This window comes from Sapajus apella, unplaced genomic scaffold (assembly GCF_009761245.1).
Source record: "Sapajus apella isolate SASKATOON/1434 unplaced genomic scaffold, GSC_monkey_1.0 scaffold36, whole genome shotgun sequence".
NCBI lineage: Eukaryota > Metazoa > Chordata > Mammalia > Primates > Cebidae > Sapajus > Sapajus apella.
In genome coordinates, this window is record NW_022436976.1 from 29,147,292 (window position 1) to 29,174,384 (window position 27,093).

Consider the following 27,093-nt stretch of genomic DNA (forward strand, 5'->3'; position numbering starts at 1 on the left):
GAGGTACTAGTCTACCAGTTTTAAGAATTGTCAGTGTAGTAATCAAGACTACATGGTATTGGCAAAGAGAGACACATAGAACAATGAAACAGAATTGAGAATTCGGAAATAGACCTACACAGATATGCCCAACTGTTATTGTTATTTTTTTTTAACAAAGATGCAAAAGCAGTTCAACAGAGGAAAGACCGCCTTTTAAAGAATGGTGTTGAAGCAATTGCCATAGGCAAATGAAAATAAACAAACCTTGACCCAAGCCTCACACCTTATACAAAAGTTAATTAAAATGGCTCTTTCCTCTTTATTTTTTGTACACCAAAGGTGAGACATCTAAATGATACCTTTCAAAGGGGTGGGGAGAGAGAGGTGGAAGGGAGAGAGAGGGAAGGAAGGAGAAAGAGGTCAAGGTAGTTGGCTTTTGCTGTTGCCATTGGGTGACTCTGTCCCTTGAACAATGACAAGAAAACAGGGAAGACCATCCCTGTTTAGTGCTTAGCTCAGCACTAGTGCCTTTGGTGAGGTTTCATTTATGTAGAACTTGGCATTGGGTATACATGATTCAGGCTGCTCTAAAAGCTCTGCAGAATTGTCCTCAGAGGTATATAGACAAGTGCTTTGCAGACTGTACTTCTAGGTCCAGGGTTTTTGAAGACTCTTGGAGACTCTTAGAGATACCTTCAAACAGAGTTCTGTTATGCTTCTGCATAATATTCCATTTAATAAAGCCACGGATGGAAGAAAATTTGAAAGCATTTCTTACCTGAGTGATCTTGGGCAGTTTACTTCACTTATCCCACTTGCTGTTTCCCACCAATTGTCAGTATTCCAATTGTCAGTATTCCAATTGTCAGTATTCCAATTGTCAGTATTCCAATTGTCAGTAAAATTGGAATAATAGTAGTGATCATCATGAGAATTAAATGAAATAATGCATTTAAATGCTTGGCATAGTGCCTGCTATTTATAAGTATAAAAAATGTTAGTTTCTTTTAAATTATTATTTTTATTAGCAATAATCATTTCACCTCCAGGGTGTAAAAGAGGAGACGGGACTTTTCCAAGGTTACACAGACAGGATGAGGAGAGGGCACAAAAGGCTGTAAAGACATGACCATGTTATGACACTAGCAGTTGGAGGTTGCTGAGGACCATCTTCAGATTTTGTCCTTTCTCTGCCCCCCTGATAAAACTAGTCAGTGGATAGAGGGCTATATAACTGCGTAGAAAGTAGCAAGGACTCTCACGCTCATGTCATTATTCCTAGTCCATTCCTGACCCTTTGGGAGGTGGCCCTTTATCCTCTATATTCCTACCTTGAAATATATGTTGGAATTCCTACCTAAGTTTTGATAGGTTAGCTTACCATGAAAGAAACTCCACTTTGTTAAAAAGCAGTAACGGCCGGGCGCAGTGGCTCACGCCTGTAATCCCAGCACTTTGGGAGGCCGAGGTGGGTGGATCACGAGGTCAAGAGATCGAGACCATCCTGGTCAACATGATGAAACCTCGTCTCTACTAAAAATACAAAAATAAAAAAAATTAGCTGGGCATGGTGGTGCGTGCCTGTAATCCCAGCTACTCAGGAGGCTGAGGCAGGAGAATTGCTTGAACCCAGGAGGCGGAGGTTGCAGTGAGCCGAGATCACGCCATTGCACTCCAGCCTGGGTATCAAGAGCAAAACTCTGTCTCAAAAAAAAAAATGGCAGTAACAACATTATGAATACATTATTAATTGAATGTGTATTATCTTTGTTTACTAACCATGGCAAGTAAGACTTCTCCAAGCCTTGGTTTCATCATTTCTAAGATAGAATAAGTAATAATATCCATCCCCAGGAGGTTAGGAGAAGCAAATGAGATCATGATTTGCTAGTTCTTTGAGAGGCATAGACAAGTAAATAAATTGGGGTAGAAAGAAGGAGATTACCATTTTTTAAAAGGGGAAGCAAATTCATGTCAGGGATCAATATTGGGCAAACTGTATCACAAACAGTTCTTTTTAAAGTATTAATAAGTGTACAATTACCCAAGTTGAAAAACATATTATGAATTATCCATGTAGAATTTTAGATCTGTGCTAACAGTTATATGTTGATAGTCCCTAAAGAAAACCTAGCATTTCATTTATTTTATCAGCATATTATATGTTTCGAATAATAAAAGCTTGGAAATGCAACATGTCATTTGGTCAGTTTTCTAAAGCTTCAGAACTTTAGCAGCAAGAAAGAGAAAAACAGAGGGAGGAGTCCTTCTTTTATGCACATATGTTCATTAACAGTAGGGAGAAAAGTTTTATAAATAACCTTTAAGCAAAGGAAAACCAAACAAGCAGCTTTATCAAAAAAAATTGCCATTTTCTATACAACGTCCAGTGTTCTGCTAAGTATATTAAATTTCTTACATCGTTTCCTTGAATCTCCCCAATAACTCTGTAAGGCAGGTACCAATTGGTTCATTTTTACAGATGAGCAAGCTGAGGCTCAAAGAAATGAAGTAATTTGTCTGAAATACCCTACGTAGGAAGTGGCAGGACTGTGTCTGAACTCAAATTCTTGTCACTACTTGTATTTGTTAATATAGTCATGTGCTATACAGTGTTTTGGCTAACAGTGAATTGCATATCCAGCAGTTGTTCCATAAGATGATAACACTGTATTTTTACTGTACCTTTTCTATGTTTAGATGCACAACTATTTATAATTGTGTTACAATTGCCTCCAGTATTCACTACAGTAACGTGCTATGCAGGTTTGTTGCCTAGGAACAATAGGCCATACCCTATAGCCTAGGTAGGTAGTAGGCTATACCATCTAGGTTTGTGTAAATATGTTCTGTGTTATTCACATGATGATGAAATTACCTAATGATGCATTTCTCATAACATATCCCCATTGTTAAGTGATGTATCACTGTAATTAAGATTGGCATGATGTCATTAAATAAAATCCCCGGAAGTATTGAAAAAATTGAAAGGTGGGTCAGCCTTAGTTGGTGGGCTTGTCTTTTCAAGCTGTATTTAAGGAAATAAAAATGGCTGTGGAACAGAGCATTTTGGGGCATGATAGAGAATTCATTTTGTTGAAGTGGGATTTAAGCTTTTTCCATTCTCTTTCACGTTTGCCTTCTGAGCTGCCACTACATTTTAGTGCTTTCTTTTAAGCATGGAGTATGTATCTGTTTGTCAAAACAGGAAACTGAAATCGTTTCACATGCTTCATTGACTGTAAATTCCATTCTGGAAATCCCCACAGAAATTAAAACTATGATCACTGACCCCATAATTTCCAAACTTTGTAGATAGAGCCTTACATAATCTGATGTTCTAATAGGTAAGAAAACTGAACTCTGCAATCTTTATAACTGCTTTAATCCTGGGTACTATAAGAATGGGTGGGCCAGGCGCGGTGGCTCAAGCCTGTAATCCCAGCACTTTGGGAGGCCGAGGCGGGTGGATCACGAGGTCAAGAGATCGAGACCATCCTGGTCAACATGGTGAAACCCTGTCTCTACTAAAAATACAAAAAATTAGCTGGGCATGGTGGTGCGTGCCTGTAATCCCAGCTACTCAGGAGGCTGAGGCAGGAGAATTGCCTGAACCCAGGAGGCGGAGGTTGCGGTGAGCCGAGATCGCGCCATTGCACTCCAGCCTGGGTAACATGAGTGAAACTCCGTCTCAAAAAAAAAAAAGAAATGGGTGGATAAACTGCCTTGAAATAATTTTTTATGTTTATTTTAGCAACTTACGAAGTTGGAATTGAAGAACTCCAAAAGGTATTGTTTCTCATTATCAACATTATAACTAAAAGTAAAATAAGCATGCAAGGTTGATTCTAAAGTACTATGTTTTATGAGAGAAGAAATGTCTTTGTTTTCATGTTTCCTCCTATTTCTGAGGCTTTTCTAGACTCCAGCTTCTAAGAATCTGAACTTTGAGCCTTGTTAGTGTCAGAGACAAAAATCTGTGATAGATGGGAGGAAATGGTCCCAATTTATCCATAGCCCTTTTCTGTGGTGGCTAGTGACAACTAGCTTTTATTAACTGTGACTTTCAGAGAGAAGAATTCTGTGGCACAATCCAGATTTGTATATCCTGGCTTTCAGACCCCTTAAGGCATGCTTTCTGGGCTCCTGCTGGATGTGGTGCCGGGTGCCACCTGGAGGCAGCATAGCAACCTCATTACAGCCCAGGTAGAATCACTGCTGGCCTCAATCTCAGCTCCTGCCTATGTGATCTTCAGTGTCCATTTAGCACTCACATCTGAGGTCCTTGTGAGAATGAAAATAAGATAAATGAAGGTAAACAGCTTATTAGTAAGTGCTTGAAACAGAGCATTTTACCTCTCTGAGACTCAGATATGTCCTCTGTAAAGTGGTATATTCTTGACCAGGCACCGTGGCCCATACCAACAAGCCCAGTGCTTTGGGAGACCAAGGCAGACAGATCACTTGAGCCCAGGAGTTCAAGACCAGCCTGGGCAACATGGTGAAACACTCTCTGTACAAAAAAAAAAAAAAAAATGCAAAAATTATCCAGCCATGGTGGTGCACACCTATAGTCCCAGCTGTTTGGGAGGCTGAGGCAGGAGAACCATTTGAGCCCAGGAGGTGGAGGTTACAGTGAGCTGAGATCATACCACTGCACGTTAGCCTGGGCAGCAGACAGACTGAGACCCTGTATAGAAAAGAAAAGGAAAAAAGAAAAGAAAAGAAAAGATGTATTTTCCATGAAAACAGGAAGCATATGTCTTGTGGTTACTGCATCTGCAGTAGTAGATGCTCAATAAATAAAGTGACCAATACTTGTTTCACTGAATATCTGGGAGAAGTAAGGCAAACAAAGTATTTAAGTACCTAGTACCGTGCCTGGCTCAGAAAAGGCCTTTACCTAGTGTTTTAATGGGATCAGTAAAGGTTCTACTCTTTTCTCAATAGATACATTTAACCTAAATCCTTCATCTCTCTGTTTTAGTTTTCTTATGCATGCTGGTAAGAATTATTCATTTGTGGATACACTTTGTCACTAGAAAAATATGAATGATTATTATTTCTATTAATGGGAGTAGAAATCGCCTATTAAAATGCTTCAGCTACCTGACAACATCAACAAATAATAAACTGTTCTGCAAAACTGAACTCTCCAAGTAACTGAATTTTATCCCATTTTATCCCAATTTTATGTTTTAAGTAAAATATAAGATTATTTTTAATTTTTAAATCTCTTAACTCTCAGATATGTTTTGTGTTCATCTCTGTATTTTAAGCTCAGTGAGTGGAATCTGATGCCTTCCTTTCTTAATAACTTGGCATGTTCTTGAATATAAGGGACTGAGTGGACATACTTGATGCTCTTCTTTTTTTATTTTTTTAATTGCATTTTAGGCTTTGGGATACGCATGAAGAACATGCAAGATTGTTGCATAGGTACACACATGGCAGTGTGATTTGCTGCCTTCCTCCCATTCACCTATATCTGGCATTTCTCCCCATGCTATCTCTCCTCAGCTCCCCACTCCTCGCTGTCCTACCCCTATTTCCCCCACACAGACCCCAGTGTGTGATGCTTCCCTCCCTGTGTCTATGTGTTCTCGTTGTTCAACACCCACCTATGAGTGAGAACATGCAGTGTTTGATTTTCTGTTCTTGTGTCAGTTTGCTGAGAATGATGGTTTCCAGGTTCATCCATGCCCCTACAAAGGACATGAACCCATTGTTTTTGATGACTGCATAATATTCCATGGTGTATATGTGCCACATTTTCCCTGTCCAGTCTATCATCAATGGGCATTTGGGTTGGTTCCAGGTCTTTGCTATTGTAAATAGTGCTGCAATGAATATTCGTGTGCATGTGTCCTTATGGTAGAATGATTTATAATCCTTTGGATATATACCCAATAATGGGATTGCTGGGTCAAATGGAATTTCTATTTCTAGGTCCTTGAGGAATCATCACACTGTCTTCCACAATGGTTCAACTAATTTACCCTCCTACCAACAGTGTAAAAGTGTTCCTATTTCTCCACATCCTCTCCAGCATCTATCAGATTTTTTAACGATCGCCGTTCTAACTGGCATGAGATGGTATCTCAATGTAGTTTTGATTTGCATTTCTCTAATGACCAGTGATGATGAGCATTTTTTCATATGTTTCTTGGCCTCATATATGTCTTCTTTTATAAAGTGTCTGTTCATACCCTTCACCCACTTTTGAATGGGCTTGTTTGTTTTTTTCTTGTAAATCTGTTTTAGTTCTTTGTAAATTCTGAATATCAGCCCTTTGTCAGATGGATAGACTGCAAAAATTTTTTTCCATTCTGTTGGTTTCCGATTCACTCTAATGACTGTTTCTTTTGCCTTGCAGAAGCTGGGGAGTTTGATTAGGTACCATTTGTCTATTTTGGCTTTTGTTGACAATGCTTTTGGTGTTTTGGTCATGAAGTCCTTGCCTACACCTATGTCCTAAATGGTTTTGCCTAGATTTTCTTCTAGGGTTTTTATGGTGTTAGGTCTTATGTTTAAGTCTTTAATCCATCTGGAGTTAATTTTAGTGTAAGGTGTCAGGAAGGGGTCCAGTTTCTGCTTTCTGCACATGGCTAGCCAGTTTTCCCAACACCATTTATTAAACAGGGAATACTTTCCTCATTGCTTTTTTTGTCAGGTTTGTCAAAGATCGGATTGTTGTAGATATGTTGTGTTGCCTCCGAGGCTTCTGTTCTGTTCCACTGGCCTATATTTCTGTTTTGGTACCAGTACCATGCTGTTATGATTACTGTAGCCTTGTAGTACAGTCTGAAGTCAGGTGGTGTGATGCCACCCGCTTTGTTCTTTTTGCTTAGAGTTAACTTGGCTATGCGGGTTCTCTTTTGGTTCCATATGAAGTTTAAGGTGGTATTTTCCAGTCCTGTGAAGAAGGTCATTGGTAGCTTGATGGGGATAGCATTGAATCTGTAAATTACTTTGGGCAGTATGGCCATTTTCACAATATTGATTCTTCCTAATCATGAACATGGAATGTTTCTCCATCTGTTTGTGTCCTCTCTTATTTCATTGAGCAGTGGTTTGTAGTTCTCCTTGAAGAGGTCCTTTACGTTCCTTGTTAGTCGTATTCCTAGGTATTTTATTCTCTTTGTAGCAATTGTGAATGGCAGTTCATTCTTGATTTGGCTCTCTTTAAGTCTGCTATTGGTGTATAGGAATGCTTGTGATTTTTGCATATTGATTTTGTATTCTGAGACTTTGCTGAAGCTGCTTATCAGTATCAGGAGATTTTGGGCTGAGATGATGGAGTCTTCTAAATATACAATCATGTTGTCTGCAAATAGAGACAATTTGACTTCCTCCCTTCCTATTTGAATACACTTCATTTCTTTTTCTTGCCTGATTTCTCCGGCTGGAACTTCCAATACTATATTGAATAGGAGTGGTGAGAGAGGGCATCCTTGTCTAGTGCCAGATTTCAAAGGGAATGCTTCCAGTTTTTGCCCATTCAGTATGATATTGGCTGTTGGTTTGTCGTAAATAGCTTTTATTATTTTGAGATACGTTCTGTCAATACCTAGTTTATTGAGTGTTTTTAGCATAAAGCACTGTTGAATTTTGTCAAAGGCCTTCTCTGCATCAATTGAGACAATCATGTGGTTTTCGTCTTTGGTTCTGTTTATGTGGTGAATTACGTTTATAGACTTCTGTATGTTGAACCAGCCTTGCATCCCCAGGATGAATCCTACTTGATCATGGTGGATACGCTTTTTGATGTGCTGTTGCAATCGGCTTGCCAGTATTTTACTGAAGATTTTTGCGTCTATGTTCTCATGGATATTGGCCTGTAGTTTTCTTTTCTTGCTGAGTCTCTGCCGGGTTTTGGTATCAGGATGATGTTGGTCTCATAAAATGATTTGGGAAGGATTCCCTCTTTTTGGATTATTTCAAATAGTTTCAGAAGGAATGGTACCAGCTCTTCTTTGTATGTCTGATAGAATTTGGCTGTGAACCCATCTGGACCTGGGCTTTTCTTGGGTGGTAGGCTCTTAACAGCTGCCTCAACTTCAGACCTTGTTATTGGTTTATTCAGGTTTTTGACTTCTTCCTGGTTTAGGCTTGGGAGGATGCAAGTGTCCAGGAATATATCCATTTCTTCCAGGTTTACTAGTTTATGTGCATAGAGTTGTTTGTAATAATCTCTGAAGATGGTTTGAATTTCTGTGGAATCCGTGGTGATATCCCATTTATCACTTTTTTATTGCATCTATTTGATTATTCTCTCTTTTCTTTTTTATTAATCTGGCTGGTGGTCTATTTTGTTGATCTTTTTGTAAAACCAGCTCCTGGATTTATTGATTTTTTGAAGGGTTTTTTGTGTCTTTATCTCCTTCAGTTCTCCTCTGATCTTAATTATTTCTTGTCTTCTACTAGATTTTGAGTTTTTTTAATCTTGCTTCTCTAGCTCTTTCAATTTTGATGATGGGGTGTCAATTTTCGATCTCTCCTGGCTTCTCCTGTGGACATTTATTGCTATATATTTTCCTCTAGAGGCTGCTTTAAATGTGTCCCAGAGATTTTGGTATGTTGTGTATTTGTTCTCGTTGGTTTCGAAGAATATCTTTATTTCTGTCTTCATTTCATTGTTTATCTAGTCAACATTCAAGAGCCAGTTGTTCAGTTTCCATGAAGCTGTGCAGTTCTGAGTTAGTTTCTGAATTCTGAGTTCTAACTTGATTGACCTGTGGTCTGAGAGACTGTTTGTTATGACTTCCGTTCTTTTGCATTTGCTGAGGAGTAATTTACTTCTAATTATGTGGTCAGTTTTAGAGTAGGTGTGATGTGGTGCTGAGAAGAATGTATATTCTGTGGATTTCGGGTGGACAGTTCTGTAAATGTCCATTAGGTTTGCTTGGTCCAGGTCTGAGTTCAAGTCCTGGATATCCTTGTTACTTTTCTGTCTTGTTGATCTAATATTGACAATGGGGTGTAAAAGTCTCCCACTATTATTGTGTGGAAGTCTAAGTCTCTTTTTAAGTCATTAAGAACTTGCCTTATGTATCTGGGTGCTCCTGTATTGGGTGCGTATATATTTAGGATCGTTAGCTCCTTTTACCATTATGTAATATCCTTCTTTGTCTCTTTTGATCTTTGTTGGTTTAAAGTCTATTATATCAGAGATGAGAATTGCAACTCTTGCTTTTTTTTGCTCTCCATTTGTTTGGTGAATCTTCCTCCATCCCTTTATTTTGAGCCTTTGTGTAACCTTGCATGTGAGATGGGTTTCCTGGATACAGCACACTGATGGATTTTGGCTTTTTATCCCATTTGCCAGTCTGTGTCTTTTGATTGGGGCATTTAGCCCATTTACATTTAGGGTTAATAATGTTATGTGTGAATTTGATCCTGCCATTTTGATGCTGGCTGGCTGTTTTGCCTGTTAGTTGATGCAGTTTCTTCATTGTGTTGATGCTCTTTACCATTGGGTATGTTATTGGAGTGGTTTTTCCTTTCTATATTTAGTGCCTCTCAGGAGCTCTTGTAAAGTAGGCCTGGTGGTGATGAAATCTCTGAGTACTTGCTTGGTCGTAAAGGATTTTATTTTTCCTTCACTTATGAAGCTTAGTTTGGCTGGATATTAAATTCTGGTTTGAAAGTTCTTTTCTTTAAGGATGTTGAATATTGGCCCCCACTCTCTTCTGGCTTGTAGGGTTTCTGCTGAGAGATCGGCTGTGAGTCTGATGGGCTTCCCTTCTTGGGTAACCCAACCTTTCTCTCTGGCTGCCTTTAGCATTTTCTCCTTCATTTCAAACCTGGTGAATCTGATGATTATGTGCCTTGGGGTTGCTCTTCTTGAGGAATATCTTTGTGGAGTTCTCTGTAATTTCTGGACTTGAATATTGGCCTGCCTTGCTAGGTTGGTGAAGTTCTCCTGGATAATATCCTGAAGAGTGTTTTCCAGCTTGGATTCATTCTCTCCGTCACATTCAGGTACACCTATAAAAAGTAGATTAGGTCTTTGCGCATAGTCCCATATTTCTTGGAGACGATGTTCATTCCTTTTTACCCTTTTTTCTTTAATCTTGCCTTCTCATTTTATTACATTGAGTTGATCTTCAACCTCTGATATCTTTTCTTCTGCTTGGTCAATTTGGCTGTTGGAACTTGTGTATGCTTCGCAAAGTTCTCGTGTTGTGTTTTTCAGCTCCATCAATTCACTTATATTCCTCTCTAAGTTGTCTATTCTCGTTAGCATTTCTTCAAATCTTTTTTCAAAGTTCTTAGTTTCTTTGCATTGGGTTAGAATATGTTCTTTTAGCTCAGAGAAGTTTCTTATTACTTACCTTCTGAAGCCTGATTCTGTCAATTCATCAGACTCATTCTCCATCCAGCCTTGTTCCCTTGCTGATGAGGAGTTGTGATCCCTTGGAGAAGGAGAGACATTCTGGTTTTGGGTGCTTTCATCCTTTTTACACTGGTTTCTTCCCACCTTTGTGGATTTATCCACCTGCCATCTTTGTAGTTGTTGACTTTCAGATTGGGTCTCTGAGTGGATGTCCAGTTTGTTGATGATGAAGCTATTTCTTTCTGTTTCTTAGTTTTCCTTCTAACAGTCTGGTCCCTCTGCTATAGGACTGCTGATGTCCACTCCAGGCCCTGCTTGCCTGGGGATCACCTGCAGCAGCTGCAGAACAGTAAGGGTTGCTGCCAGTTGCTTCTTCTGCTATCTTTGTCCCTTAAGGATACCTGCCAAATATCAGTCTGAGCTCTCCTTTATGAGGTGACTCTTTGTATATATGGGGGTCAGGGAACTGCTTGAGGAGACAGTCTGTCCTTTATTGGAGCTAAAGTGCTGAGTGAGCTGTGAGCTCCATTGTTCATTCAGAGCTGCTGGGCGGGTACGTTTAAGTCTGCTGCAGCAGAATTCATAAACCCTTTTTTTCCCCAGTTGTTCTGTCCTGGTGAGTTAGAGCTTTATTTATGAGCTTCCATTGTACTGCTGCCTTTTTTTTCAGGGCTGCCCTGCCCAGTGAGGAGCAGACTAGTCACTGTCTGCCTGCAGAGGCTTTGCTGAGCTGCTGTGGGCTCTGCCCAGATGCCATGTGAACTTCCCTGCAGTCTTGTTTATACAGGTGTAGTTAGAACTGCCTTGGGAATGGTGGCCCAGCTCTGTAATGGCTGACTCTCTATGTAATGGCGGGTTGCCTCGGCAACAGTGGGCTGCCTCAACAATGGCGGACTACCTACGTAGTGGTGGAGTGCCGTGGTAATGGCCGACGCCCCTCCCCCACAGAGCTGGACCTTCCTGGGTTCAGCTGTGCTTGCTGTGAAACTCTCAATCCAGAGTGTTTCCAATTGCTGTTTTTTTGTGGGGGTGGGTCCAGCTGAACCTGATCAGCTGGATCCCTGCCTCAGAGCCTTTTTTTAAGTTGAACGGCTGACTCTGTCTCCCAGGTGTTCCAGTCGCCTGTCAAAAAGGCACCGGGATCTGTGTGATTTCCTTGTGGTGACCCAATGCTCCGGCTGAAACAGCAGCACTGAGATTCATGGCACTTTTTTGCCTGGGAATCTCCTGGCCTGGCTCCCTGTTTCCGTCCCCTTTTTAATCAGATGAAAGGGTGACTCTGCCTTCCCAGAGATCCAATTGCCAGCTAAAACGGCTCCCGGACCCATGTATTTTGTACAGAGAACCGCCGTGCTGGCCAAACCAGCTATGCTGGCGATTCGTGGGGCTCCGCCACCTGGGAATCTTCTCGTCTGTGGGCAATAAAAATCTGTCTGGAAATGCAGCATCCACTCACCCTCTGCGCTTTCACTGGGAGCTGCAATCCTGAGCTGCTCCTAATCGGCCATCTTTGATGCTCTTCTTATGAGATGCTCTTGAGCCTTTGCAGATCACAAGTCAGTTTTCTGTATTCTTTTCTCCTTTTTTTTTTTTCTACTGTCAGTATCTTTGTGTCTAGCAATGAGTTTTTCATGTGGTCAAGCACGTACCAAATCCCTCTGATGTGACAGCACTTGTTCATAGAGTAGCACTTAATCCTCGTAGTTACCCTGTGAGCTGGTATCACTGCTCCCATATTACAGATGACAACATTAAGGCTCAGAGAGGTTTGGTAACCTGTAAATCATGTAATAAAGATATAAAACAAGGTCTCTTTGACTTGTCATTTGACCAGTGCTGCATCTAATTTGCTAGAATTATGTGTAAAATGAGAACCAGTAGTCCCTGAATAAATTGTCTGCAGGGCTACCCTCAAAGGAGAGTCTAATGAGCAACAGCCTGGATTTCATGATGGCACTTCAAAAGCTTAGATATTTTCTGTTCTCTTCAGGATTCTTAGACAGATTTCAAATAACGAATGGCAACAGATATATGATCACCGAATAAATGAGGGGCTACATTGTGATCATTGGGACATAATTTTAATGGAGCCAAATATAGATCATGCAAGATTTGAGCAGTGATCACAGAGCACATGATTAGTGAATAAGGGAGACATTCCAGCATTACTTGTGCACTTTTGAATACCAATTTGCCCACTGAAATATTGCTTAAATACCACAAATTCATATTTTCTCATAGGAGTTAGAAATTCTTTATGCTACAGGTGCATTCCTGGGAAGGTGTGCATACAGCAATTACTTTTTCTGAGTCACAACATACATTCCTTTGGGCATGACTTATAACTTCAGAAATGCTTGTTTTCATTTCTGATTGATCTTCAGCCCCACCGCAACAGTTCCCAGAACTTTCTGTGGTCAGTGTCTGCCTTTGCTCTATATTGAGTCTTCATCCCCTTCACCTTTTGGTGTAGTCTCTAATGATCTGTAACCAAATAACAGAGCCTAATTTAGGTCAATTTATGAAAATAACCATTTTCCTCTTTACTTTCAGCCTTGCAAAAATTTCCCCTATCAAGAACCTAGGTGAGTTTTATCTTCAAAAAGAAAAGCATCTGTCCAACCACTGACCTTCTGATGACCGAACTAGTTTTCTTCTATGGGCCAGTTATGTTTCCAAACTGAACTAGCCTGGTTCAGTTTTCCTGGCACCTAGCAAGGTACCTAGTACAGAGGAAGTGATCCGTGATCCTGCCTTGTCTCCACCTCTGACTTCGTTCTAGCCCCTGCTGCACTCAGCAGACATTTACTGAGTACCCAACGTGTGCCAGATATGTGCTAACCACTCGGTCTCTAGTAGTGATGGAGACCTCGCTACTGCTTTCAGGAGCTCAAATTAGTAGGAGAGTCACATAATCAAACAGGCAAATAACAATAACATGAATTCCCAAGGACTGACAATTCCCAAAATGCACCCTACTCTTTAAAGTCTCTTTGTCTTTGCTCTTTTAAGTCATTCATTCACCCCAGTTTAACATCTGGCAAGCTTTTACTAATCCATCAACCTCCACTCATGTAAGAACCCTTCCTTCATTCTACTCCCTCAGAAGTAACCAGTCCCTTGCCTGTGGTGCCACTGTAAGGTACACATATGTTTGCATAAATGGCGTTGTATGTAGTTTGCTAACATGCCAATTTACCCCTTCTCATCTGGGAGCTCCTTGTATGTAGGGCCAATGTTTTATTTTTCTTGGTGTTTCTGGTACCTCTCACACTTCCTGGGTCCAGAGCAGTGTCCTGGCACATAGCAGTGCTCTTACCTGCCTCTTCAGAGTCTGTTTCTAGTCCTCCTCCCTGGAGTTATTCTAATACATTAGAAAAAGCATGGTTGGTAAGCTCTGGAGAAGCAAATATCAAAATTTCCTGGCTGAGTCTAAAAACATAAGTGCTGAATCATGGAGAAAATCTGCTTTAGCTGGGTGGGCTATTTTACTCTCTCTCCCTGAGTTCCTGCTTGTCCCTAAATTTATGACTCTCATAAATATCTTGTAGCACTAGCACAGTGCTGGGCACATGGTAGGCATAGGTCACATGATTAATTATTTAGTTCAACAGTTTTTGAGCTTTTACTCTTCAGACACTGCTAGAGTCTGAGGTATAAAAATAAATAGGACATATTTTCTACCCTCGATCCAAGATGCGAGGGGAAGCTAGAGTAGTTGGGGGCGAGGGGTACCTGGAGGGTAAAATGACCAAATAAATAGGAAATCACAACAAAATACGATCACTGCTATGGAAGTTTCACAACACAGGAGTGAGGCACGAAAACCAACTATTCCTACCATGGATTACACAGCAGTGATTTTTAGTAGTTGACAAGGCAATGTGGAGAAATTGGAGATAGTCATAGACAGATGTATTGTAAGACATCGTAGAAGAACTGTTAGGAGAGTAGAGAAGGTATGACTGCTTGAGAGAATCAGGGATGCATTCTCAGAGGTAAGATGATTTAGACACATCATGAAGGGCATTGCATTTGCCAGCAACACAAGATGTGGAAGGCACATCTAAAAATAATAATAACAAAAAGAAAGAGTTGCCCAAATAGAGTGGTGAGTTTGAGGAATTATGAGAGTCTAGACTCAAGCAAAAGTGGAGTTAAAAATCAGCAGGAGATGAATTTGGAAAGAAAGGCAGGGGCCAGATCACAATGAAACCTAAGTTTTATCCTATAAGCAGTGGGGAGTTACAAGATTTTAAGTAGTAATTGACAGTCTGCAGTAACTGGAACAGACAGAAACTCAGGGAAGCTATGTATATAATCAATTTGATCCTAGTCCCTTCATCTAAGAAAAATGACTCATATTTGTTTAAATCTATTTTTCCATTCATTTTATTTGGGATTGAGCAGTACACTATGATTTAAACACTCTAAGCTTTATTTTTTTCCCCTGGTATCTCTTCACATTTCAGTGCTAAACATGAAGATAAAAAAATGAAGGAAAAAGAGCCATGTGAATTGGACCCTAAAAACACAGAAAAGGAACCACATTCAAACCATGCTTTCAAGGTACTTTGATCAGGAGCATATGAGAGGGCAGGAGAGATACATGACTAAGGATATTAGCATGAAAAATCATAAGCTCTGCTCTTTTTCAATGCTGGCTATGTGGCATAAGCCAGATACGGGGTTAAACTACTAACAAAGTGTCACTTCCTTCTTTTATGGAGTGAGTTTGGGTTTCGGAAATTGCTCAATGTTATTTAGCATACATTAGGCGAATGAGGGGACTGCCTTCATTACAGGACTACACTGAAGGATGATGGTCACTGTATTTGTACAAAATATTGACTTCATTACTTTCTTGTCGCTTCCCCCATTTATACATTTAATTCTTGGTAATATGACTTAAAAGAATGCCTGTCCTCTTATTCTTCTGACAGTTTGCCCAAGATCCCACCCAAAACTCAGGATAATTCGCTCCTTGTATCTATTAATTACATTGCCTTTTCCCAAGTATTTTCAAATGTATTATCGTAGTCCATCCTCATGTCTACTCTGTTGTAGTCAGAAGGACAATACCCTTCTCTCATTTTCACTGGACAATTATAAAATACTTAGATTGCCAAAAATACTCTAATTTTTTCTCTCTTCAGGATCTCTTCCTGTCAGTCTATTCAGAGCATTTTGAAATGTAAATCTGATCGGGTTTTCCCCTGCCTGACTCCCAAAGGCCAAACTCTTTGCCTTGCATACAAAACTCTTCATAACTCAGCTCCATTCTCGTTTATTTTCTCCACCTCATCTCCAGGCTGCCTTTCCTTCTTTTTTCTTCAACTCTTCCCTTATCATCAGCCTCCTCGCTACCCTTATAAGGACATGAACACTTCCCCAAATCCCCTGTGCTATATCTTGTGCTGGTGTGTCTGCCAGATACTCCTTTATCCGCTCTATCAATCTCCTACTGATATTTGGAAAATACAGTTTAATAAAATCTGCTTTTCAAGGTCTTCTCTAACCCATCTCCCAGCCAAGAGAACCAACTTCTTCATCGTCTCTGTTTCCATGACAGTGAGCAATACTGCTGTAAATAACACTTATCACATTATACCCTAATTAATCATTTGCATGCATTATCTTCAAGACCAATGTATTAAGAAAGTCTGCCTCTACTTTTAGAGCTTAGCATGCTGTCTTGCCTTCAGTAAGTGCTTGAAAAATGCTAGAGAAAGGGAGCGAAGAAAGAAGTGACAGGGAACAGAAAAATGGTGAGTGGGAAGACAAAATGTAGGCAAAAAGAAGGAAATGAAAAGGAATACATAGCATCCCTTAGAACAAGGTTCTGGGGTCAAGACCTGCCTAAGTAGATTACTAACAGTGGAACCAGTGACCAGTTATTTAAACTTTCCAAACTCTTTATCGAGAGGACCGATGATACCTTTCTCATAGGGTATCATGATGATTAAGTTATATGGAATATAAAAACCCTGCCCTATAGTCAGTACACCCTATATCCTGACTGTTTCCTGCAAGCTGCCTCTGTGCCAGGCATTCATTGGACTGCAGAGTTAATGAAGAATATAGTATGCACCTTCAGGAAACTTACAGTCTAGTAAGATATTATTTTAATGTTGAATAAATGATAAATAATTGTTATCCCTGAGGAATGAATGGAAAACTGTACGATTAAGCAAAGAACTGATTAGGTAAGTCAGAACCCTACAGTACTCTTCCTTTTGCATATGTTTAGGCAGATGCCTATGAAGGGACACCTGAAAAACTCCAGATGACCAATGTCCACATGGGTAGAAGAAACATGTTGGCTGGAAAGCAGGAGGCCATGATTGACGTCATCCAGACAAATCCCTTCCCTGAGGGCCCGAGGTTGGCCAGGAACTCCCAAGGCCACTGTAAGTTGCATTTCTTCCTGATCCTCTTCATCATTACCAGTTTTTTTTTAAAGCTGAACATGACCAAAATTTTAATTTATTTTACCAATACTTATTGAACATCTATTATGTGCCAAGCAACTTGCCCTAGTGAGGGAGCTATGCAGTAGTGGAAAAAACACTGAATTTAAAAGCAGAAGTCTTGAGTTCAAATCTAACTGGTTAGTAAGCTGTGTAGTAAGTGACTTCATATACCTGCAGCTCAGTTTCTTCATTTATAAAAAGGGATCATCATAAGATGGACCTCACAGGGCTTTTATGAGGACCAAACCTGACAGTATGTCATATGACAGGTACTCAGCAAATGTTTATTCTTTTCTTTTTATATATACTAGCTTCCGTTGTCTAGGCTCACATCATTGACATGTACTGGTGATATACTATGGTATCATTTGTTGACTTTATTCGGGTTGCATTTTACCTTCATGTTAGTCAGGATCCTTGATTGCAAGCAACAGTAATCAAACTGTACTATGTTAAACACAAAAAGAAAAGGAGGTTCACCTAGCAGAAACTCTAGTCATGGTTGGATCCAGGGACACAGACAATATCCCAGTGACTTGGTATCACTTTTTCCACTCCTGGTTTTGCTACCCTTTCAGTTGATACTTCAACAGCACCGAAATGACCACAGTAATAGGATCTGGAGTAAAGCATTTCTATACTTACCCTGTAATCTTGGGAAATGCACTTACTTTCATGTGCAAGTTCCTAGGGATGTTTGTCAATGCATATAAAGTTTCTGGTTCATATGTTAAATAACTATTAGTCCTTTTCATTTATTTTATATTTTGAAAAATTATAGCATGCCTTACTTTATAATTCATGATTTATGTGTTATTCCCCCATGGCACACTGTGGGTACCTTGAAATCACAGACCATTTGGTATTTTTTTCTGTATCTCTGTAACCTGGCACAGTATTGGGCACACAGGAGAAACCCAAATTAATTTTGTAGAATGAAAGGATAAATCAAACTTCAGTGTCTAAAAATATGGTGGCCTAGAAAATATGAATGACTCTCTTAACTAAAAGTGAAGAATAAATTTTTTAAAACATTCATAAAAGTCTCACAGTACTGACTTATAAAGAAAGCACCCACAGGCCTGTAGTAGTCAGGAAAACAGGGAGGTGCATGCCAAAGCTAACTTTTGCCTTGATGGTTTTTGCTGAAATCCAAATCCCTAGTTACTTTTATCCTAAATTTCAAATAATACACTTAAACTATTCTTTAAAATATTAACAATTGATAGCCAAAAATAACCAAACACAAGGAAACAACTCACAATGAGGGAAAACCAGCAGAACAGATAGCATAACAAACCTACAAAATATTGCAGATATTAGAATTATCAGGTACAACACATAAAATATTTAATATGTTTTAAAAATAGAGGATAATATGAATAGGAAATAACCATATTTTTAAAATATTTTAAAAAATAATTGATAATTTGATAAAATGCAATGATTGTATTTTATATCACATTACTTACAGCTGAAGAAAATATTGGTGAACTGAAAGACAAATTTAAAGAAACTATTTAAAATTCATTCTACAGGGGAAAATGATTTCAAAAAAGAGTGTAAGAAAGGATAAAAGTCATGGAAGATAAAGTGAGAAGTCTTAAAATAGCAATAAAATCAGAATGTCATAAAAGGATACTGGGAAAATGAGAAAGAAGAAATAATAGGTAAAACAGATACTACCTGAGAATTTTCCAAAATTGTTGAGATAAATTTGCAAATCCAGGAACCCTAAAGTTCTCAAGAAATATAAAGAAAAGAAATCTAAACCTAGCCATTCAAAATGAAGAACATTAAAGAATACGAGAATATCTTTAAAGACCTTAAAAACAAGGGGAAAAAAATCAATCACCTACAAAAAGAAAAAAAACACAACTGAGTTCTGACTGTTAAGTTCTCAAGAGTGTATAACGAGAACACAATTTTGCTTAAAGAGATTAAATGTCTACCTGAAATTTTATTTCTCATGAAAATGTCTTTCAAACATGAAAGAAAAGTAAGATATTATCAGACAAATAAAAACTTGGATATTGTATTGACCAGATAAAATGCACTGAAGGAAATTCTAAAGCATGTGCTTCAGGCAGAAGGAAAATAATCACAGATAGAAAGTTTTGGAGGCAAGAAAAAAAAGCCAAAGCATTAACTAAACAAAATAATCTCAAATTGAAGAAGGACTAAAATATTATAAAATATTCAGCATTCTTAGTACTTATATTGAGGAGGTAATTAGTGTCCTAAGGTTGATAATTGTTTGGGAAGAGAGTAACAGTATTAATTTTCTTTAGCCTTGAAAGAGTTAGAGAAGCTAGGATATATTCATTAAAATATACCATTAAAAGAGTGAGAAGGCAACATCACACATCTACAACCATCTGATCTTTGACAAACCTGAAAAAAACAAGCAATGGGGAAAGTACTCCCTATTTAATAAATGGTGCTGGGAAAACTAGCTAGCCATATGCATAAAACAGAAACCAGACTCCTTCCTTACGCCTTATACAAAAATTAACTCAAGATGAATTAAAGACTTAAATGTAAAACCTTAAACAGTGAAAACCCTAGAAGAAAACCTAGGCAATACCATTCAGGACATAGGCATGGGCAAAGACTTCATGACTAAAACACCAAAAGCAATGGCAACAAAGACCAAAATTGACAAATGGGATCTAATTAAGCTAAAGAGCTTCTGCACAGCAAAAGAAACTATCATGAGAGTGAACAGGCAACCTTCAGAATGGGAGGAAGTTTTTACAATCTATTCATCTGACAAAGGTCTAATATCCAGAATCTGCAAGGAACTAAAACAAATTTACAAGAAAAAAACAAACCGTCAAAAAGTGGACCAAGCATATGAATAGACACTTCTCAAAAGAAGATATTTATGTGGCCAAAAAACATATGAAAAAAAGCTCATCATCACTGATCATTACAGAAATGCAAATCAAAACCACAATGAGATACCATCTCATGCCAGTTAGAATGGCGATTATTAAAAAGTCAGGAAACAGATGCTGGTGAGGCTGTGGAGAAATAGGAATGCTTTCACACTGTTGGTCAGAGTGTAAATTAGTTCAGCCATTATGGAAGACAGTGTGGTGATTCCTCAAGGATCTAGAATCAGAAATACCATTTGACTCAGCAATCCCATTACTGGTATATACCCAAAAGATTATAAATCGGTCTACTATAAAGACACATGCACATGTATATTTATTGCAGCACTATTTACAATAGCAAAGACTTGGAACCAGCCCATCAATGATAGACCGCATAAACAAAATGTGGCACATATACACCATGGAATACTATGCAGCCATAAAAAAGGGTGAGTTCACGTCCTTTGCAGGGACAGAGACGAAGCTGGAAGCCATCATTCTCAGCAAACTAACACAAGAACAGAAAACCAAACCCCACACTTTCTCACTCATAAGTGGGTGTTGAACAATGAGAAACACATGGACACAGGGAAGTGAACATCACATACTGGGGCCTGTTGGGGGTAGGAGGCAAGGGGACAGACAGCATTAGGACAAACACATAGTACATGCAGTGCTTGAAACCTAGACGAGTTGATATGTGCAGCAAACCACTATGGCACAACAAACCTGCTCATTCTGCACATGTGTCTCAGAACATAAAGTAAATTTTTAAAACATTTTTTTAAAAGAGTGAGAAGGCAAGTCACTGGGTAGGAGAAGATATTTGCATTATTTACATATATCATTTACATATCAAATATGTACATATTTGATAAAGGACTCATATTTTGAATATACATCTTCTACAAATGCTTGGTATTCAGAAAATATAAAGTAGAAGTCAATTTTTTTAAAAAAGAAATATAGTGAAATTAGAAAAATGCTGAACAGACCCTTCCCCAAAGAGACTGTCCTAAAGGTAAATACGCTATTAAAGTTCAACTTCTGCTCACCAAATTGGCTACATTAAAAAAAAAAATACTAAAAAAAATCAAGTGTTAGGATATGAAGCAACTAAAACTCTCATTCTCTGTGGAGACTGTAAGCTGGGACATTCATTTTGTAAACTGTTTGGCAGTACTAAAGTTGAACATATGCATATCCTCTCACCTATCAATTCCATACTTACATATATATCCCAATATAAGTGCATACTTTAATGCACCAAAACACACATACAAAATGTTCATAGCCAAACTTTATAACAGCCCCAAGCTGGAATCTGTCCAAATGCCCATCAAAAGTAGAATGGATAAATAAATGGTAACTTAATCACACAATAGAATAATGTCGTCGGAATAAGCCAATTAAAATGATTTGCAACAATATGGATAAATCTCACAAACATAATATTGAATGAAAATAGGTGACACCATAGAGCACATACGAAATTATTCCATTATAACATTCAAAAATAGGTACTGCTGGGATTAGAAGTCAGGATAGTGGTCACTCTTGTGGGTAACTATTAAAACATAACAAGTGAAAGAAACAAATAGAAAAGAAAACAGAATGGCAGAAAGAGAAGAAACTTTAGTCAGATGAAGATAAGAAAAAAATTAAAATATGTACTAAGATAGTAGATATAAATTTTAAAATATCAGTAAACACTAAAAGGTAATACACTACATTCACTAGTTAGAAAACACACACATTCAAATCATTTGAAATTCAAAAATATTAAGTGCTTTTTATATGCCCAGTACTGTTCTAGGAAATGTGGGTGTATAGCAGTAAACAGACAAAAATTCCTATTCTCATGGAGGTTACTTTCTGATCAGAGGAGACAGACAATAAGTAATAAAAGATCTATGTGGAATGGTATTAATAGTAAATATTATGAAAAAATAAAGCAAAGAAAGAGAATTAAGGAAGCAAGTGGAGGCGACAGAAGCTGCCATTTTTAAGTTCTCACAGATGACTTCAAAGACCTTAAGTAGTTGAGGAAGAGAGCCGTATGTGTATTTGGGATAAGAATGACCTTGGAAGAGAAAAAAAATTGCAAATCCCTGAGGCAGAAGTCTGCCAGATATGTGTGAGGAGCAGGAAGGAGGGCAGCGTGACTAGAACAGGGTGACTTAGAAATAGTATAGTAGGCGATGGGGTCACAGAAATAACAAGGGGCTCCTGTAGAACATTGCAAGAACCTTAGCACTGACCACAAATGAGATTTTTTAAACCACTGAAAGCTTTCGAAAGTCCAGGAAAGGCATGATCTGATTTGTATTTTTAAAAAATCATGTGGCTTCTGTCTTGAAAATAAAATGTAAGATAAATCAGAGAAACCAGTTAGGAGGTTATTGCAATAATTTAGGTGAGAAATGGTGGTAGCTTGGAGGAAGATACTGTGGTAGAGTTGTTGAGATGTGTTTGAAATTGGAATATAATTTGAAACTATAGTGGACAGATGGCTTTGGATTGGAAGTGAGAAATGAGAGAGAAATGAATCAAGGTTGTCTCCAAGGTTTTGGGCCTGAGCAACAGAAAGGATGGAATTGCCCCTTTTATGAAATTGAATAAATTTCAGGAAGAGCAAACTTGCAGAGGGAAATTATGAGTTTGGTTTGGAATGTAATATGTTTAGACAACCAAAAGGAAATAGTGTGAAGGCTGATAAAGTATCTGGAATTCATGAGAGACATCTAAATTGGAGATGTAAATTTGAGAGTTGTCAGTGTTTTTAAAATGAAGCCATAAACTTTTGCATTTGCTTCAGCCAAAAGGAAGCATCGAGGAAGGAAAAAAAAATGCTGCAGAATAGGAATTAAGCAACCGTGTGTTCAGCATCTTTGTTTTGTGTTGGAGAAATTTACTGATAACTCCTTGAGAAAAAGCAGGACCTTATGCCTCGAGAGCTGACATTCATTGAGATGGTTTGAGGCCTACATGCTAACTGATTCCTTGTCAGAGAATAAACTCTTATTGCTTGGTTCATTTAATAAATAGACACAAGTTAATTTGCTTATTATTTATTTCTCAAGTATATTACTTTCTATGTCTGATTAATAGTTCATGTCTGAATATGGCTATGAATTACCCATACCCTAAATATTAACCTATGCCAACAGATAAAGAGGTGGTAGTTTTATGGTTATGACAAGTTTACAACTCTGTGAAGTAAACCAGCATCTGCATTTAGCTACCTACTATAACTGGAGTTAGCCAGAAGACAGTATGCCAGGTTAACAAATTAATCCCTATACATTTGTTAACCTGGTATACGATGATCTTCTGGCTAACTCCAGAATGAATGAATGGATAATGTATATTGATATGTGCTCAATCAACTTGTCTGAGAAATTTTGCTTTAAGAAATGCCTTAAGACTGGATAAGATCATCTAGATGTAGAGAGATAAGCCCCAGGGATACACCCTGGTGGACTTCAAAGTTTGAGGTCAGTGATTAAAGAAAGAACCATAAAAAAACAGAGTTACTATTTACTGGGTAACCAGCACCCTTCGTAAATATGTATTTAATCCTTGCCAAAACTACATGATTCAATGTTAGCATCATTATCCTCTACTTCAGATAATCATAACTGAGGCTCTGCAAAGTTAAGTGGCTTGCCCAAGGATCATACATAGCAACATTGTAATCCAGCTTTAGCATATTTAATCTGCCTTTTCTTATGCTTGCCTCCATTGCCAGTGATATGTGTGAATGACCTTATGATGGCAGCTGATGAGATGTTCTTCAGGGGGGTTTCTTATTTCCTTTCAGGTGGGTATCTGGAGGTTTTGGAGTCAACTAAAGAAGCTTTAGACCTAGGGGTCTCTAAGCCAAGTTCCGTCTCGGAGGAGATATATGATGATGTCGAGTACCCCAGGAAAGAGGTGTAAGTACATTGCAGTCTTTCAGCAAGATGAATGTGATGAGACTTTAAAAGTACAAAAATGATCTTTGTTATTTTTTCCCATAGATCGAGGTTGAACTTCTCTAGCTCATTTGCCTCAAATAGTGGTAAGTATAGGAAGACATTTCTGATGCTCCCAGTAGGAATTGCAGAATGCTTCTATGGTTGATTAGTGATAAGATGCCTTTTACTTATTCATATTTTAATAATACCAATTGAAAAGGGTGATGGGAAGCTAAGAGAAGCGATACCGAGGTACGTGCTAATAAATGCATTTAGAATCAGAAACGTGAAGATGCTGGTAAGAGATTTGTATGGTAAAAGTGAACTTCCTTCCTTCCCGAACTTTTCGCAATGTAAGTCTGATTATGGGAATGCTTTTACTTAAAACACTGTCTTGGCTTTCCAATACTTTTAAAATTGGCTTCTAACATGATCTAGAGTCCTTGTCTAACCTAACCCTACAGACCTCTGGAGCCTCATCTCACACTATACTCAATTTTCATCCATGAGACCCAGTTTATGCTGACCTTCTTTTAGCTTCTATAATTTGCCAAGCTCCCACAGCAGGGTATTTTCATATGCTTCTCTCCTCCCTTTCTGAAACGCTGTTTCCTCCCCTGGGTCCCTTTGCATCACTGACTCTTAATCTTCTAATCTCAGCTCCATCATTATTCCCCAAGGGAATATTCTCTTTAGTACAATCTAATAGTACCATGGACTTCTTTTTCATAGTACTTGTCACAGCTGTAATTTTATACTTATATGACTTTTTGATTAATGTCTCCCCTCTTAGATTATTACCTTCTTTGGGCATACTATTTTCTCCAGCCCCTACCATAAGGCAAGATGCATGTTAGATATTCAAAAAAATCTGTTGAATGAATGAATTAATGAATGAAAAAGTAATGGGGAGGTGTTGGTCAAAGGACACAAAATTTCAATTAGGAGAAGCACCTTCAGGAGATTTGTAGTACAACACAGTGATTATAGTTAATAACATTATTATATACTTGAAATTTGCTGAGAGTAGATTTTAAAATTCTCACCACAAAAGTATGTGGGGTAATGAATATGTTAACTAGCTTAACTGAGTCATTCCACTATGTATACAATTATCAAAACATGCTATACATCATAAGTATACAATTATTATTTGTAAATGTAAAAATAGATTTAGAAAAAGAAAAAGCAATGGAGGAGAGAGAATCAAAGGTTACTCTGATTTATCTTCTTAGAATCCCAGAAGTTTAGAGGGGAAAACAACCTTAAACATCATTAAACCCAATACCCTCACTTTAAAAAGAAAATTGAGACACAGAGAAGTGACTCCTCTAAGTTCATTGTGTGTTAAAATCGAGTTTTGAATCTGAAAATCCTGACCCTTAATTCAATGTTCTTTCCTTTAGACTCTGTTTTAGGATTTAATTAAAGTATATCTGTGTAGCTTATGCATTTGGCTAGGCCAAAGCCATGCTGTGAAGGGAGAGATTGTTCAAGATGTATCTTGTTTTGCATGGTTTACCCAGCATTCGGCGCAATGCCTGATGCTTAGTAAATTCTGATTGTTATGTATTAAATGTAGGAAGGAGGTTGGGAGAGAGGGAGGAAGGAATCTATTGAAGAACTAACTTTCTTTGACTAAATCATTTCAAACTTGGAATTAGGTGGAGATGAGTCTTAATTTTTATTTATATATACTTTTATAGAGGTTTAAGTATTTGTACTATACGCTTTTAAAAACAGTGGGTTTCAGTAAAAACTACTTAACAAAAGAAAGATCAAAGTACATAGCATCTAGTAAGTATCTAATAATCTTTGTTAAATATGAATCTGAACTACTGCTATGATAATGAATATAAGTAGGGTTTTCTTTTAATTTCAGAAGAAAATAGAGAGGAAATGTATGAAGATGTCTACAAAACAAAGAACAACTACCCAAAGATAGAGTGAGTTTCTCTCTTTCTTGCCTTTGTAGGCTAATGATACTTCCTGTTAGTCTAGTAAAGCTAGTTGTAAGCAAGGAACCCCTCCAACCCATTGCCACCCCTGACTCCCATCATCATCTTTTAGGAAAGATTTACACTGAAAGTAATGATAACCTATTGTAATACTCCATTGTGATCAAGAGAATACGTGTAATTGTGTTCAACATATACTATACCTATTAAATCACATTGTTCTCTCTTTTGAGAAATACCCATTTCCCAGAGTAAAGGATTTTGATATTGGGTTAGCAAATAAATAACAAAAGAGAAGTAAATATTAATAAAACTTGCTTGAATTCTGTAGCAGCTTTTCCAGGAACAAATCAACGGTTATGACTTACCTCTCTCTTTGTAAGTGAGGAAGGCTAACTGTGGGATTTGGGCTTCATATAACATGTAGTGATTCAGTGTTATCAAGAATAAAATTTGTTCAAACGGGTATTATTTGACAAGTTTAGTTATTAAGGACATGTTGTGAAAAGGAAAAGAGCAATGGTCAAAAGCTAGGAGTTTAAGGGTTCAAGTGGATAAAGGAGACTGAACTGGGCATGTGGGTTGGCATGATGTGGGTATATCATTCCCTCACCCTATCCCCCTAAAAGCCCTAAAAGGATATTTGACAGGATTGTAATCATCAGCTGAGTAATCAATGTATCACCATTGCTGTATTATTCAGTACGTTAAAAATCAATAAGAATTTCAAGAGCCAGGATTTTCTACAGTTTTACAGTTTGTAAACTACATTTCCCTGAGTTATCTTTTTCTTTCAAGGGAAGACGGCTTCATAAAATCTGCAAAATAGAGACTACAAGACTACTTGGGGTAGTTTGTCTTGAAATATAATTACTCCCTTCATAGTTGACTGGTGTGTGCAATTTCATATCACATCGAAACAAAGAAGAAAAGCATAGAATTCAATAAGGCATTTTCTTGCTCTTTCTTGAGTGGGATGGATGTGTTTGGGACATGAAACCAAAGCCTCTGGTTCTTATTTTATAGACTCGGGGGTACATGTGCAGGTTTGACACATTGATATATTGCCTAATGCTGATGTTTGGGCTTCTAGTGAACCCATTACCCAAATAGTGAACATTGTACTCAATAGGTAACCTTCCAACCTTCATTCTTCCTTCCACACTCCCCCTTTTTGGAGTCCCCAGTGTCTGTTATTTCCGTCTTTATGTCCATGCATACCTATTGTTTAGCTCCCACTTACAAGTGAGAACATGCAGCATTTGATTTTATAATACAACAGCCTTCTATCTCTAGTACTCTCTTAAACGCCATGTTATTTATATCCTCTGATTCCTCTTAGTTTAGATGGAAAAGAAGCACTGAAAAGACTGCAGCAATTCTTTAAGAAAGAAAAGGATAGATTTAAAATAAAGAAAACCAAGTCAAAAGAAAACTTAAGGTAAGAAGTCCCTGTAAATCTCTTCCTGTGGGGAGATTAACCTGTAGAAACACAGGCTG

General features: G+C 38.1%; 1 protein-coding gene across 5 annotated transcripts in view; it reads left to right on the top strand.

The window, feature by feature from the left end:
• FYB2 (FYN binding protein 2) overlaps nucleotides 1-27,093 on the top strand; it is a 116,137-nt gene that overhangs the window by 60,696 nt on the left and 28,348 nt on the right. For 4 of the 5 annotated variants that reach the window (XR_004274665.1, XR_004274666.1, XM_032296858.1 and 1 more), the window contains exons 6-13: nucleotides 3,737-3,771; nucleotides 12,875-12,906; nucleotides 14,794-14,890; nucleotides 16,572-16,731; nucleotides 23,428-23,614; nucleotides 23,699-23,739; nucleotides 25,518-25,581; nucleotides 26,936-27,034. Coding sequence is in view for 3 of the 5 variants with exons in the window: in XM_032296858.1 (XP_032152749.1) it covers nucleotides 3,737-3,771; nucleotides 12,875-12,906; nucleotides 14,794-14,890; nucleotides 16,572-16,731; nucleotides 23,428-23,614; nucleotides 23,699-23,739; nucleotides 25,518-25,581; nucleotides 26,936-27,034 (715 nt within the window). In the remaining 2 variants the exon portion in view is untranslated. The remainder of the gene's footprint in view (nucleotides 1-3,736; nucleotides 3,772-12,874; nucleotides 12,907-14,793; nucleotides 14,891-16,571; nucleotides 16,732-23,427; nucleotides 23,615-23,698; nucleotides 23,740-25,517; nucleotides 25,582-26,935; nucleotides 27,035-27,093) is intronic. The other variant, XM_032296859.1, reaches the window with a different exon arrangement.